The following is a 14339-nucleotide window of genomic DNA, read 5'->3' as shown; positions in this document are numbered from 1 at the left end:
CCCTCAAGCTGCAGATCATTCAGAACTCTGCAGCTCATGTCCTCTCCCACACCAGGCTCCGTGACCCTATCATCCCCATCATTGCCCAACTCCACTGGCTCCCAATCTCCCAGAAGATAGAGTTCAAAATCCTTGTCTTCGCCTTCAAAGCCCTCCACCACCTTGCCTCCTCCTACCTCTGTAGCCTGCTAACTCCATATTAACCTGTCCACTCCCTCCACTCAGCAGGTTCTGGCCTACTCCACATCCCCCGCCCAGCACACCCCAGCATCGGTGATCAGGCCTTCAGCCTCTCTGCTCCCAACTTCTGGAACTCCATCCCAGTCCCTTTGTCTTGCTCCCTCCCTTGCCTTCTTCAAGGCACATCTCAAAACCCTCCTCTTTGACCGGGCCTTTGGTTACCCACACTTCCTGTCCTCCACCCTTCCCGATCCCAACCCCCAGCTAGGGTCCAAATCCCTGATTGTCCAGTGCCTTTGGACATCCACCCAATGTGAAAGATGCTATACAAATGTAATATGTTGTTTTTGTTGTGTATAATTTCTGTGCTTTGACTTTATCAAATCAGTATATTACAATCTACTTGATTTACCTTCCCCTGGAACTCCCCTGTAAAATTTTCATTTTGTTTAATAGAGTGAGTAGGATGTGTAATGCAGCTATGAGGGTCCCTTTGAAATGCAGCCTCTCCTTATATAGGAACGGGGAGGAGAGGATGAAAGACTCCACACTGCATGATGTGAATTGAAAGTAACAAGACTCTGATAGATTGCCAGAATGGGAAGGCAAGATCTGCTTCCTCATGCCTTTTAACTCCAACACTGTTAAAAAGAACATTTCACGTCAGTGTTTTTTTTTCAGATTAATTGCAATAACAATGCTCCTTTAACAATTGCATATTTAAAGGGCTGTGCCTTCCCTTTCCTGCAGTCTAGGAGGTTCCTGTATAAGAAAACAAAAAACAGAATTGCTTAAGATTCTCAGCAAGTCACTCAGTCTGCAGAAGAGGAAGATGGGTTGATAATTTGAACTCAGCCCATCATCAGGACTGCTTTGTTCTCGAAATGTCTTCTTCCTCTTTGGACATTGATGGTCTTCTTGTGGGTTCCTGCATTTCAGTTTTTGTTTCACATTTCCTGCAATGGATGTTTGTGTTTCATTTCCCCTGCTTCATGGGGACATCCTATGATTTGATCTCAGGGCTTGTGCCTGATTTTTGTGCTTTATGAGTTTTTTTTTAAATCAGTGTATTGCAGTCAACGTGGTTTATAGTGTATTGCGGTCTCCTGTATTGAGCAGCTGTGCAGGGCTGAACACTGATACATTATCAACAGTTTGGAGAGAGGGGCAGCTAATCAACACCTTTCACCCAACATATCTCCCTGTTAAATGATCACTATTTTAATAAAGTTAATGGAGTCAGCAGAAACTGTGATTTATATATTTATGACATATAAAATACATGTGATGGTCATTTCATACTTTTATATTTTGTTGCCTTGTTGTTCCACTCCACACTCGGATTGAGGCCTGGAAGGTACAAGGATAATCTCCTTCTAGACCTTCACCAATGCGTCTCTGAGATGGGCAATAGTTGAGAGTCGCGAAGATCAAATCTCCCACTGCCTCCCCTTTTTCTCAGCTCAGAACTTTCCCCTGATCAGAGTATCTAAGAACAAGAACTCAGCACAGATTGGGGTGCGGGAAGTGGGGAGACAATCAGGGTGCCTGCTGCAGTGTTTAGGCAAAGTCTGCCACCGCAACATGATTGCATTCGTAGTATGCTGTTCCTTTACTTGTACGAGGAATCAAACACCAGCCATTTGTCTAAAATGAAAATGTGTGGATTTGTTGTAGAACATCAATCTTTGGGATTTCATTTGGAGTTGCCTTCTTCACATTGGCCTTTATCCTCTTTATCTGTTTTGCCGGACAGCTTTTGGTGAGTATTCGTATCTTTCATTGAGGAGATATGCTGAGAATAAACCTGTTTTTTGTAAAATAATATATCAGACAGACAGGTATGTCATCCATCTGATTGATCACTTAGGTGACAATCTTTTTGATGTATAAATATGAGCTTATGGTGAAACAACCGACTGTGCAGACTGAAGCCTGATATGCTCTATGTTTTGGACTTAGGACTGTTTTGTCTTAAAATGCAAAATTGCATGGAATTTGAGAAAACGGTTTTAATTTCAGTCTCAAGTTGAAAGCTGATTTTTCATAGTGCCTACATAGAACTGTGGAGAGACTGAATTGAATCTGTTTTCCAAAATTTTCCACAATGTCAAATTTTTAGACAACTAGAGAGAAATTCACCTGGGTCTGGATTTACTCTCTTTATGTCACATTTCAGAGAGTCCTTAATTTGACAAATGTTTGAATTCAGTCTTAACTTTGAAGTCTGTTTTCTGTAGTTCTTACAAAATTAAGACCGTATTTAAGAATTTGCCAAATTCTGGTCGCTCTGAAATACAACAGAAATAATTTAAATTAGACCCTGCTGGAATTTCTTCCCAAGTACATGTTAAACCTAACATTAGGATTTTTAGCTCAAATTTATGAACGTAGACAAAAAATAATAATTTTTATAATTTTGCTGTGGTTAATGAAGGTCCACTGAAGTTGCTGAAATAATTACTGTGTATGGAATAACTATATCTAAAAAAATAATTTCAGTTGCTTTAGATACGTTGAAAGTGGCAGCCACTGAGAAACAAGTTTCTACCTAAAAATCATTGAACAGTGAAACCAAAGGGACACAGAAAGAAAAATTAAATACAGTTATTTTAAGTGTTATATCTTTTATACAAGCTTAGTCTTTCTTATACTGTTTTAGTCAACTTTAAGGTAACAAGTTAGTATTAAAACACTAAAAAATACAGTATTTGTAATTACCGGAACTGGAATGATGTTCTCTCCTCACTGTTTAAGTGGTAAAAGGCATCAGTTACTTTTGAAAGGGGATAATACATTTGAGTCATTTTTAATTAGAGTGGCAAAGCTGTTCAGGGCTTCTTAAAGTTATCATAACAATAGTATTTAAAGCTGGGGAGATAATTAATGATTCCTTGAATAACACTAGCTCGCTGCTTCTCCATGTTTACCAGCAATATTTCAACCCAGAAACATCAAGAGCATTTTTTAATTAAGGCTGTAGGGACTTAACTGTGATTAAAATAAACCGACAGTGTAACGGCATTGTTTGTTTCTTACATATACAGCAATGCAGCAAGAAGACCTCAGCATCCTTGCTTTGGATTTTGAAATCATCTGAAATAATTGCCAACAGGCCTGTGCCCCGCCTCACACTCACGGTGACTGCTACCACAGTAATATTGGTCATGGCAATGTTTAATATGGTGAGTACATTAGTGTGTAACTGAATCAAACAGAGTTCAGGGTCTGAGAATTTTACCTGATTTTAATCTTAAATCTAGTAACATAAAATTTCAGCAGATCATGTGGAATTCAGTAAGTAAGCAACTGGCTGCTGTAATGGGAGGACAGGAGGGCAGGTATTCTGGAAGGATAAAATGAGATGGGCTGAAGGGCCTTTTTCATCCAAATCAATCTTGTGATCTTGTGTGAAATTCTTAAAGTCAGTCTTAATTTTGAAGCCGTTTATCTTGTTTTTTTAGAACTACAGAAAAACAGTCCCTAAATCAAGACAGTATCTACATTATGTGAAATTCTAAGAAAATAGTCTAAGGGCTGAAAAGCTGGAACCCAGACTTCTATAGCTCTCCTCTTTTAGCGTTATTCAATCTACTGTATTTGTTTTCACTCCTTTTAAGTCATATTGCAGCCTACTCTAATTCCCATTTGACCCCATCACTCCCTCACTCCCACCCTCGCCCGACTCCACTGGCTCCCCATCCCCCAGAGGATCGAGTTTAAGATCCTCATCTTCACTTTCAAGGCCATCCATGGCCTTGCCCCCTCCTACCTCTCTGACCTACTGACTCCCTACCAACCTGCCCGCTCCCTCTGTTCAGCGGGCTCCAGTCTGCTCCATGTCTCCCACCCGAACCGCCTCTCTGCCCCCACACTCTGGAACTCCATCCCATGGTCCCTTCGCCTCACTTCCTCCCTTGCATCCCTCAAGGCCGGTCTCAAGATCCTTCTCTTCGATTGTGCCTTTGCTCGCCCTCCCACCTCTCTGCCTTCCCTCACCCCTGCACGAACCCTCTCCCATGCTCGGACACTGACACCTGACTGTTCAGCGCTTTGGGACGTCCTCCTGATGTGAAAGGCGCTCTATAAATGTAATTTTGTTGTTGTTGTTGTTGAAAGTGTGACCACCTGAAATGTTCTCACGGGTTCACTAATATCAATGTTAAGCCTGTCACTAGCTGGTTGTGGAAGAATGACACAGGATCTTGCACTCCAGTTTCTCGTTTCCAGGAGGAAACCATTCCCATTGACATGGTGGAGCTAGAATTGGGAGCTCGGTGTGAGCCAAATGGTTTGCCCAAACCCATATCGTAACTCATCACGCTGTGCCAATATTGCAGTGTATTCTAGGGTGCTGTGGCATCCATCCTATCCCTTTATTGAACAGTTATTATTGTGAAATTTCAAGAAAATATAAAATGTTAAATGTGGGAGTGTTTAACCTTTTATTCAAGAAAAACAAACTATAATTATTTTTACGCCAGGAAATGTTCTGAAGGAATTCTCGTGTAGTTTTCAGAGGCAATAACTAGCTAATAAGAACAAAGCAGAAAATAGTTGTAAGGAGAGATGGGTTGAAATGGAGGGGTGTAGATTATTGAGCGGGATTTGTGCTGAGATCCCTCTTATTCCAAGTATACATGAATGTATCCCACCTGTAGTTTGGGCCCAGCCAGCAGTGTCAAGTATTTGGGATGTCCTCCTGAACAAGAAAACCTTTATATATATATATATATAGATTGTATGTTCTGGATTTACAGGATATTCTCCTCTCCTCCCTTTAGTTTTAGCTTAATGGTTGAGCCTGAACATTTCAGTGCTCCAGTTCCTGTTTCAGATCGCAGAGAATAACGTTTCACTACAGCTACGAATAGCTCTAGCTTAACTCAGCTGGACTCCTTTAAAGCAGTGCTCAGACACTGACTCCAAGCTGAAGAAAATGAATTGAGCCCCCTGCTGTTAAATGGGAATCCAAGAGAGTGGCAATTTTTTTTGAAAACTGACATCAAACCAAACCATTGTGCTAGAGTCAGAAGGGGAAGGACTTACTTCCAAATTAATAGTCAGAGACGGGTTTGAACTAGTTGATCATTTTTCACTGACAATGATTTTACTACACTGAATGTGTCATTTTGCAACCCTCTTATAATCGGTAGCTGAGTGATAATTTACTAAATGCAAAGATCATTTGACACATAAAGTATCAGCAGTTAGCTTCCTTCTGTGTTTCTACGATTGTAAAAAAGCTTGATGCTGTAGGGGGTAAAAAGTACAATCGGTATTCTGAAAGGATGAGATTAAATAAGGTAAAAAGGCTTTCTTCAGACCAACCTCTCTTGTGAAAGTACAAACTGTGCAAAGTAAGATATTTCATGTCAAGTGATTTATTAGAAATTCACAGTCAAATATCAGTAAATTGTTTGTGCTGGTTAATTCTTTGCTATAGTTTTCTAAATGTTGCCCCTCAAAACAATGTGTGGATTTAATATGTATTTTTGAATGGTACAATGGGTGCAGTTGGAAAATGGGTTAGATTTTCAATTCTTATTCACTTAGTGGGTAATCTGACAAGCAACCATTTGGACCTAAAGTTCTGTGAGTCTATTTGTACACTTGTCAAGTTAGGAGAACCACAAAAGGTTCACAAGATTGATCGTGAGCACAAGTAGTTCAGATGAAAGAGGCCCATTTCATCTCATCTCAGTTTACCAGAATACCCACCACAGAATCCTCCCACCACAGCCTCATGGTGTTTTGAATGAGTCCAACATCCTTCCATTCCACCATTCCTGGTAACCTCTTACAGTTGTTAATTGCCCTCTGCATATATAAAAAACCCTGAGTGTCCTGATAGTGACTGTCCTTTCCCCCTCATATCCGCCCCACAACTGGCACCGCCTTCCATCACCTCCAGAATGTCGCCAGACTACGGCACTACCTCACCCCTCACGCTGTTGAAACTCTGGTCCACGCCTTTATCACCTCAAGGCTGGACTATGGGAACTCTCTCCTCGCCGGCCTTCCCGGCACCTCCCTCCACAAGCTGCAGGTCATTCAGAACTCTGCAGCTCGTGTACTGTCCCGCACCAGACTTCGGGACCACATCACTCCCACCCTCGCTCGCCTCCACTGGCTCCCCATCCCCCAGAGGATCGAATTCAAGATCCTCACCCTCACCTACAAGGCCATTCATGGCCTTGCTCCCTCCTACCTCTCCGACCTACTATCCCCCTACCTACCTGCCCGTACCCTCCGTTCCTCTGGCTCCGGTCTGCTCCACATCCCCCGCCCCAACCGCCCTACCATCGGTGGCCGGGCCTTTAGCCTCTCAGCCCCGAGGCTCTGGAACTCTATCCCCCAATGCCTTTGCCTTGCTTCCTCCCTTTCCTCCTTCAAGGCCGGTCTCAAGACCTTTCTCTTTGACCGTGCCTTCAGCTCCCCTCTCAACTCTCTACCCCCTCCTCGCTCCCTCCCTTCCCTCCCCTCACCCTGACCATTTCCCCCACTGCTCGGGTCCTGACCCAACTGTACAGCGCCTTGGGACGTCCTCCCGACGTGAAAGGCGCTCAATAAATGGAATCTTGTTGTTGTTGTTGTTTTGCAACCCTTTGACCTCTTATTCTGCTGTCTCAGTGTATCCTAAAGCAATTATCTGAGTTTGCTTGCTCAATTTAAAATCTTAAATATCTTTGTATGGTCCCTTCAGAGATATCTATTTTCCAATATTGAAGTGCCCTAGTTTGCCTATTCGATTCTTGTATAGCTCGTTCCCTTAACACTTAATAAGTACCGGAGCAATGCACAGTTTAGCCATCAGTACCCATAAGGATCAAACCAGAGATCAAACTCTTTGATTAATGCTCCATGTGCAGTAAAGTTTAGTATATCACAGACATGTCCTAGACATGCATAAAGCTTTGCTCCCTTTGTGTCTGTCTTGTTGTTGGCTACAGTGATTTGTTGATCACAAAGGGAGTGATCAGCTACTTTGATAAAGAAAATGACTTAGAGAGACAAGAATTAAATCACCGATGCTTTCAAAACTGGTGAAAGCAAGTTTGTCACACTGCAAACACTGTATTGCAGAAAACTCACATTGAAATTGAACGGATTTTATTATTGAAAGTAAAAATGAATGATGTCCTTGAAAGTACAGGATACAATAAAGAGAATTAAAGGCAGTTTCCTGGATTTTAGAGCATTGACTCTTCCCTTGTATGTCCAAATGGATTTATTTCTTACCGATCACCTCAATGAGCTCAACTTTCAAAATTAGAGCATTTAATTAGCAAAGTAAAAGCTATTTATAAGTTAGTGAATAATTCAATTGGGGGAATCTCAATAATGCAATAATCATTCATGACTGTTTGTGGGACACTACTGCGTTTAAATTGGCTGCTATATTTGCCTTCACATGCAAAGTCACTACACTTCTCAGCAAAATCCTGTGAGGTGCGTTGAGATGCTTCAACGATGTAATAAGCTGCTCTACAAAACGAATATTATCATATCAAATACAAGGGTTACTATTACCTCAGCAACCTGGATTTCACTCTGTCCCTGACTGAGGATGGAGTCTCGATACCAATCGAAATACTGAGGCAATCTCATTCAAAAGCATGAAAATAGAAATGTCACCGTTGGTGTAGCAAAGAGGTTGGGGTTAAATCTTGTTTGGGGAGAAATTCATGTACCATTTAGTCTTAGATAGCCCGAAATCTGGCATATTCTTAAATACAACCATAATTTTGAAGCCATTTTTTCTGTAGGTTTCACTTAAGAATGATATTAAACCAACATGGAAGTTAAGGCTGAATACAACGATTTGCCAAATTTCTCCCAGTGAACTGTTCCCAGTGACCAGTTTGACCCACCAGCTAGGCTAGCTTGTCTGTCAACAACAGTACTCGAAGTACAGTGGACACACCTGGCTCAGGAATTGGACTAACCTAGACCTCCATCGAGGATTGGTTCTGATATTCATTTGCCAAGTTGTTCAGATGGATCCAACCAGAATCTATGAGTACAATGCAAAAAAATACATTTATATTTATATAGCCTTTCACCCAGGAGGCCATCTGAAATCATCTCACAGTACTGGATGGGCAGCTGATCTGAGGGTGGGATCCGAGGGGGCTGGAGGCCGAGTGGGGCAGGGAGGGGAAAAATGACTGAAAACATAGTTGAAGATGTACCTTGAAAGAAATTTGCCTTGAAAGAAGGGAGGCAGGGACTGAGCAAGATTATGATTGCAACAACACACCATCAGTAGGATAAAGCTAAGCTGTCTCACGATGGTCTAAACCCAATTACATTCCCTACTACTACTAATAATAATAATCCTTGCATTTGATATAGCGCTTTTTCACGTCGGGAGGACGTCCCAAAGCACTTCACAGAATATACTGTAAAGTGAATTGACTGTATATATTTGTGGGTGAACGCGGCAGCCAATTGCACACAGCAATGTCCCACAAACAGTCGTAGATTGAAAATGACCAATTTATTATTGTTTTTTTTGGTTTTGGAGGGATTATTATTAGGCGTGTGGAGTAAGGAAACTTGCCCAAGGTTTCGCCCTGCCTGGAATTGAACTCAGGTCTCTCGCTTGCAAAGCGAGTGCTCTAACTACTGAGTTACAGGACTCCATCATTAGTGAGTGAGAGAATAATCCAAAGCTTGGTGAATTCTGCTTCACATTGATAGGAAGAGCAGACATCAAAGGACAAAAAAATATGTCACTATGAACACTTGGCCGTCACAAGCAGTTATCCCTGTGGTAACTTTTCTGACACCTGCTTAAAACTCAGAAACCCAGAGGATTGGGAGGCCCCGCTTTCACGGTCTGTATTAATACAGAAAATTATATTCAAGCGAAAATTATATTTTTGCCCTTCTGCTCAATGGGAGGTTTCTGTCCTCCCTGAGCTCACCTCCAGGATGGAATTGCAGAGAGAGGAGGCAAAATGGCTAAAAGTCCACCCGCTGATGGGACATGAATCAGGCCAGCATTCACTGAGCAATGGGAAAGGCGGGGACAGTGTAATGGGAGGAGGTCACAAAGTACTCACCTTTCATACACAGACGTGACTAACATGTATTGTTTCCATTATAGGCTGAGCTAACAAACAAAGGGATAAAAAATTCTGATGTGTGATCAGAATTTTTACTATAATTAACACTTATAGTGCTAATTAGCACATCCATAGAATGTACTATCAATAATAATAATCCTTGATATAATGCCTTTTATGTCAAGAGGACATTGTAAATCACTTACTATAAAGTTTGGTGACTAATTTATAGGTGAATTTAATGATCTTATGTCCTCCGGTATTCTTTTCAACAGTCACACGTGGAGACTGTTTTAAACGGTCGATGATTACACATTGTAATGTGGTGTACTGGAGGCACTTCCCCCTGCACTTTTCTTAATGGTTGCACTCAAAAGCCGTCTGATCCAAACATTCAGGTTTAACTAAACAATAAAATCAAGTAAAAACAATATCCTTCTAACTGGTGATTTAACACTGGGATCTTCAGCCATTGTCCATTTGAGTCACATCCACGTGACTCACAATGGACAATGTCTCCTCGTGAGACCATTGAACAGAATACTGTGGGACATCCATCACAATGGACCAATACCTAGAAACTGGGTATTGGTCCATTGTGTAAAGATATTGCACTGTATATCATAATTTTCATCCTAGAATGTATTGGACCCCATTATGTTTAATATTACTGGCAGTTTTACAACTTGGAACTTCACCTCATTTGGACCTGCTGTCAATACAAGTCTAAAACCATCACTTTCTCTAACATCTGGTAACAACCAGAGAACGAGAGAAAAAGAGAGAAAGGAAGAGCTTCCTTTACATTGAGTTTCAGGGTGAAAAGAGGGAGAATTTCAAAACTCTGGACTAATTATGATAGTTAGACTCCTCTGCTACCAGTTCCTAATGAAATTGATATCATACAAGCCATCCAGAACTGGTATCAACCCCGCAGTTCTTTTGCCTTCTCTTTTCAAATAGTATCATGAGATCTTCAACATCAATCTGAACAGGCAGACAGGAACTTGTTTTAATGTCTCATCCAAAGGACAGCATTTCTGGCATTGCAACATTCCCCCAATACTGTACTGACGTATCCGACACTTATTGTGCTTGGTTCTGAAATGGAAGTTAAATTTGTGTCATTTCAGATCCATGGCCGAAAATTCCAGCCATGCATTTGTAGAGTTAATGACGGAATTTGGAAAGTAGAGTTCCGTGACCCATACTAAAATCCTAGCAATGTTCTGCAGGGCTTTTTTCAAGCAATTCAAAATACAATGTGAAAACCTTAATTAACCATCATGAATGGATAAATTGCAGACTTGCATTACTTTACTCCGTAAATTCTGTCATTTTAGACTGCTTTAAGACCATCATTCATTTATGGCTGTTACCTGCTAGCACAAGCATTCATAGAAGAAATTAAGATGGTGGTTTGGAAAGCAAGCCTAATGGGGTATAAGTTAACTAAAACATTCTTTACTTTCAGCTATTTCTGCTTTCAGCCATGAATTTCTCTATAATGTTCAGCTCCTTAACTAGGCAGTCATAGAACCTTTTACCCCCTTCCCGGCACTTCTCTCCCCCCCCCCCCCCCACCCCGGTAAACTGGCATTAACAATTTTTCTATCAATGTTATAATTATCACATTTTTTATGAGATATCACACATTTACACCTAGTGTTTCTTAATGTATATCAGCACGTTTAATGTTTTAGAAAATGCATATTTCCTATTAAGAAACCTTTTATGACTTACCCCAAATTAGACCTTTACTATTCCAAATAAAGGTTTGTACCTTAACCATTAACAGTTGATTGCTTTTCCTGCCATTTCCCCCCTACAGTTTTTTTTGAAGAATTCAGTGGTTCCTTCCGTCTACAGCAACAATACAAATTCCAGCTTATCATTTACAAATGGTCAGGCCCAGTTCAAGCGTAATGACCACTTCTTCCTGCCTGTAAGTATGATTGAACTTAACATCACTTTGCTTCATAAATTAGGATAAAATTTGTGGAACGCTCAATAATTGCCACCTACTAAATAGTCTTGTGACTTACTGGTGATTGTTAGTTGGAGAGGTGGCAAGGCAAATGCTTTTCACTGCACAAACTGCTGTCAGCCCTCTTTTAGCAAACTCTAACCTGTTATTTATTATTTACTTTCTGTTATTAAGGTTTAGCATGTCCTCCTGACATGAAAGGTACAATATAAATATAAATTTGTATTGTATTATTTATGAGGCTATTCGAATAAATAATTCACACAGCAACAATTTACATTTATATGGTGCTTTTCACATCGGGAAGGCATTTCCAAGAACTTCACACAAGCTGACTTGTGCAAAATTAATTAAAATCGTTCTCTGGTGGCTTTCACAATTTTTGCCCTTTCTCCTTGCACACATATATCTCCTTTTACAGTATTTTGATATATTAAATTCCACATGCAACACAGGAACATTTTAATTACAGTCTCGCAGCACAAATTTAAACCCACATTAGAACCGATGTAACTCCAGTCTAAGGAAATACCTGCTTTTATCTTACTTTACAGGATCATTAGGGGGTTTCTCTGAAGGTTAGTAAATTCATGGACCCTGGTGAGTTTATAATGGGAGAATCCTATTTCAAGTTCACACTGTCACATTTTAAATGTATGACAGTCCTCCTGGTGGGGAGGTAAACGGAGTCTCCTTGGAGCTGAACTAGCTCCAAGATGACATGTTTCGCAACAGAATGTCCGATTCAAGCTTGCCTTCTGTGCCAGTCTTGGGTCCTGAGCCAGGCAGCTCATTGGCAGGACATGGAAGGGCAGACCAGTTACTGGTGCAGGGATTCTTCCCACTGAGCTCCTGTTAACCCTGCAAGCCACAACCATAACGGGTAGGGTGGTCCTAGCTGAATAAGAGCAGGAAAGCTTGCCAGACATCGCTACCTATGAGGTTTTAACTGGTTAGACTGCAGTACCCCAACACACACACTGGGGTCCACAAGCCTTGGCTCTTCTCAACCTGTGCCTAATACTTTCTGGAATTAGGTAAGCAGGATGTGACCTCTAGGGTGAGAGTGGAAGTTCTCTGGAAGTTCCATGTGTAGGTGGGATGCATGGAAATCTGTTTGGATTGGATACTCTTAAGCATGGTGATAAGTTTCCGCATGTGTCAGATACTCGGATGACCAAAGAAAAACATTGTAAATTTAAGGACCACCAGAGAATACAATGATCTTTCTTGCAAAAGTCCTATCATCAGGCTCCTAATCTGTCTATAAAAGGAGACAACAAAAATTTTAAGGTTCGTAAATTTAACAACCTTCCTACATTGAACCCTATAGGCTTCTGAAGTGACTCACTAGAGGAGTATTCAATGATACGATCAGGGAACTAACCTAACAACACTCCAAGGAATGGTTGATGACAGATCAGCTATCCCAGCATATCAACAGGATATAAAGGCATAGATTAGTCACTAAGGGCAAGGGTACTCGTCACTCAACTCTTACAAGGCAAGATACGGTGGTCCTTGCTCAACAAATAGCAGCTTGCCAGACATTGCTAGCAATGGCAAGCTAAGCACTTTCCGTTGGATGAGATCCATTGGTACCTCAACACATACTGAGTTTCCCAAGCCTGGCTTTCATCTACCTGTGCCTAACAAGCGATCTAATAGAGGGTTTTAGGAGGAAAATCTTTATACAGGGAGTAGTGAGGATGTGGAACTCACTCCCATTGTGGTTGAAGCAAATAACCGTAATGTATTTGAGAGAAAACTTGATGCATACATGAGAAATAATTAGATTGAAAGGTATAGATGGGGGGAAAGGAAGGGTGGAGGTTCATGTGGAGCATAAACATTGGCATAGATTAGATGGGTGAATGTTTCTGTGCCATGAAAGACTTTTTGAAATTAAGTAAGCAAGTGTGCATTCCATTCCAAATACAGGGATATTTCCATGTGTAAGTGACCTACATATGTGGGATTCTCAGCCTGGTTTGGGTATTCCTAAGCATGGCGATGAGTTTCTGCATGTGTCAGACATTTGGCTGATCGAAAAAAAACCACCCAGTGTCCTTTTTTTCTGATTTAATTCAGGGGTCTAAAATGTTGGATTTCTTAAATTGATTCCTTAATAGGGAATCTAACTTACAAAAATGGAAACTCCTTCCAGTAACTAGAGGTATGTCACACTGACTCCCTTCATTTTTTTTACCATTTTGTACCCATTCTATTCTTAATCTCTTCTACTTTTTCTAAACTTTTTCTGCTTTTCAGTTTAGTTTCCTACCTTCAATGCACCTTTCTTCCAGCTCTCATGGTCCACTTTGGAAAGGGGGTAGGCCATGAGTTTTGTAGTTATTTGATTTTTTTACAGCCAGTTATAAGTTAAAAACGTGAAGCTTGATGGAGGTCATATCATCGGAGAGGCTGCTGACAATCTTAAACCTGCAGAAAGTTGGGCATTGGAGGTAGCGTGGCACGTGAATATGCATTGATTGTGCCCAGTTGGGAATGTCCTGACAAAAGTATACAGTGGCAAGGGTTAAGATTTAGGATAAATGTAAACTGATTCATAAATAAGCAAACCCATTTGCAAGACTCAGCTAGGCAAACTTTGCCAAAGAATGAAATGCAATATTGTAGCAAAGTTTTTTATGGGAGAAAACAGGAAGTTTTGTTCAAATGGCATTCATTATGAGAGGGTTTCAATGTGTTGCCTTTCTCCTTCAGTATTTTCTGTACAGCTGTATCCTTGGATTGATGTCCTGTTCTGTGTTCCTCCGCATAAACTATGAGCTAAAGATGGTAATGATGCTGGTTGCAGTAGTGGTTTATAATGTCATCCTTCTGCAAACCCATACATCGCTCTTTGATGATTATAGCAAGATGCTTTACAGAACTGTACAAATAAAAAGGTAAAGTCACCCTGCTCGGATCACATAGCCTAGAGTGTTGAGTTGTTTTCTGTTTATCATCACGTCCTTAATGATATAAATCCATTCCTATCTTTAAAGACACTGATGTATTGACTTTTCTCATGAATTGTTCTAAATAATGTGAATCATGGCAATATTCTCGAATAAAACTGTAGCAGGCATGAG

General features: G+C 40.8%; 1 protein-coding gene across 3 annotated transcripts in view; it reads left to right on the top strand.

Annotated features, from left to right (window-relative positions):
• Nucleotides 1-14339, top strand: part of LOC103183192 (adenylate cyclase type 2) — a 147102-nt gene that overhangs the window by 115080 nt on the left and 17683 nt on the right. For all 3 annotated transcript variants that reach the window (XM_042332070.1, XM_007900530.2, XM_007900529.2), the window contains exons 15-18: nt 1858-1942; nt 3228-3365; nt 11086-11199; nt 13969-14153. In XM_042332070.1, the coding sequence (XP_042188004.1) occupies nt 1858-1942; nt 3228-3365; nt 11086-11199; nt 13969-14153 (522 nt within the window). The remainder of the gene's footprint in view (nt 1-1857; nt 1943-3227; nt 3366-11085; nt 11200-13968; nt 14154-14339) is intronic.

This window comes from Callorhinchus milii, unplaced genomic scaffold (genome assembly GCF_018977255.1).
Source record: "Callorhinchus milii isolate IMCB2004 unplaced genomic scaffold, IMCB_Cmil_1.0 Scaffold2, whole genome shotgun sequence".
Classification (NCBI taxonomy): Eukaryota; Metazoa; Chordata; class Chondrichthyes; order Chimaeriformes; family Callorhinchidae; genus Callorhinchus; species Callorhinchus milii.
The sequence above is the reverse complement of the archived record's forward strand: the minus strand, read 5'-3'. Positions and strand labels throughout refer to the sequence as shown.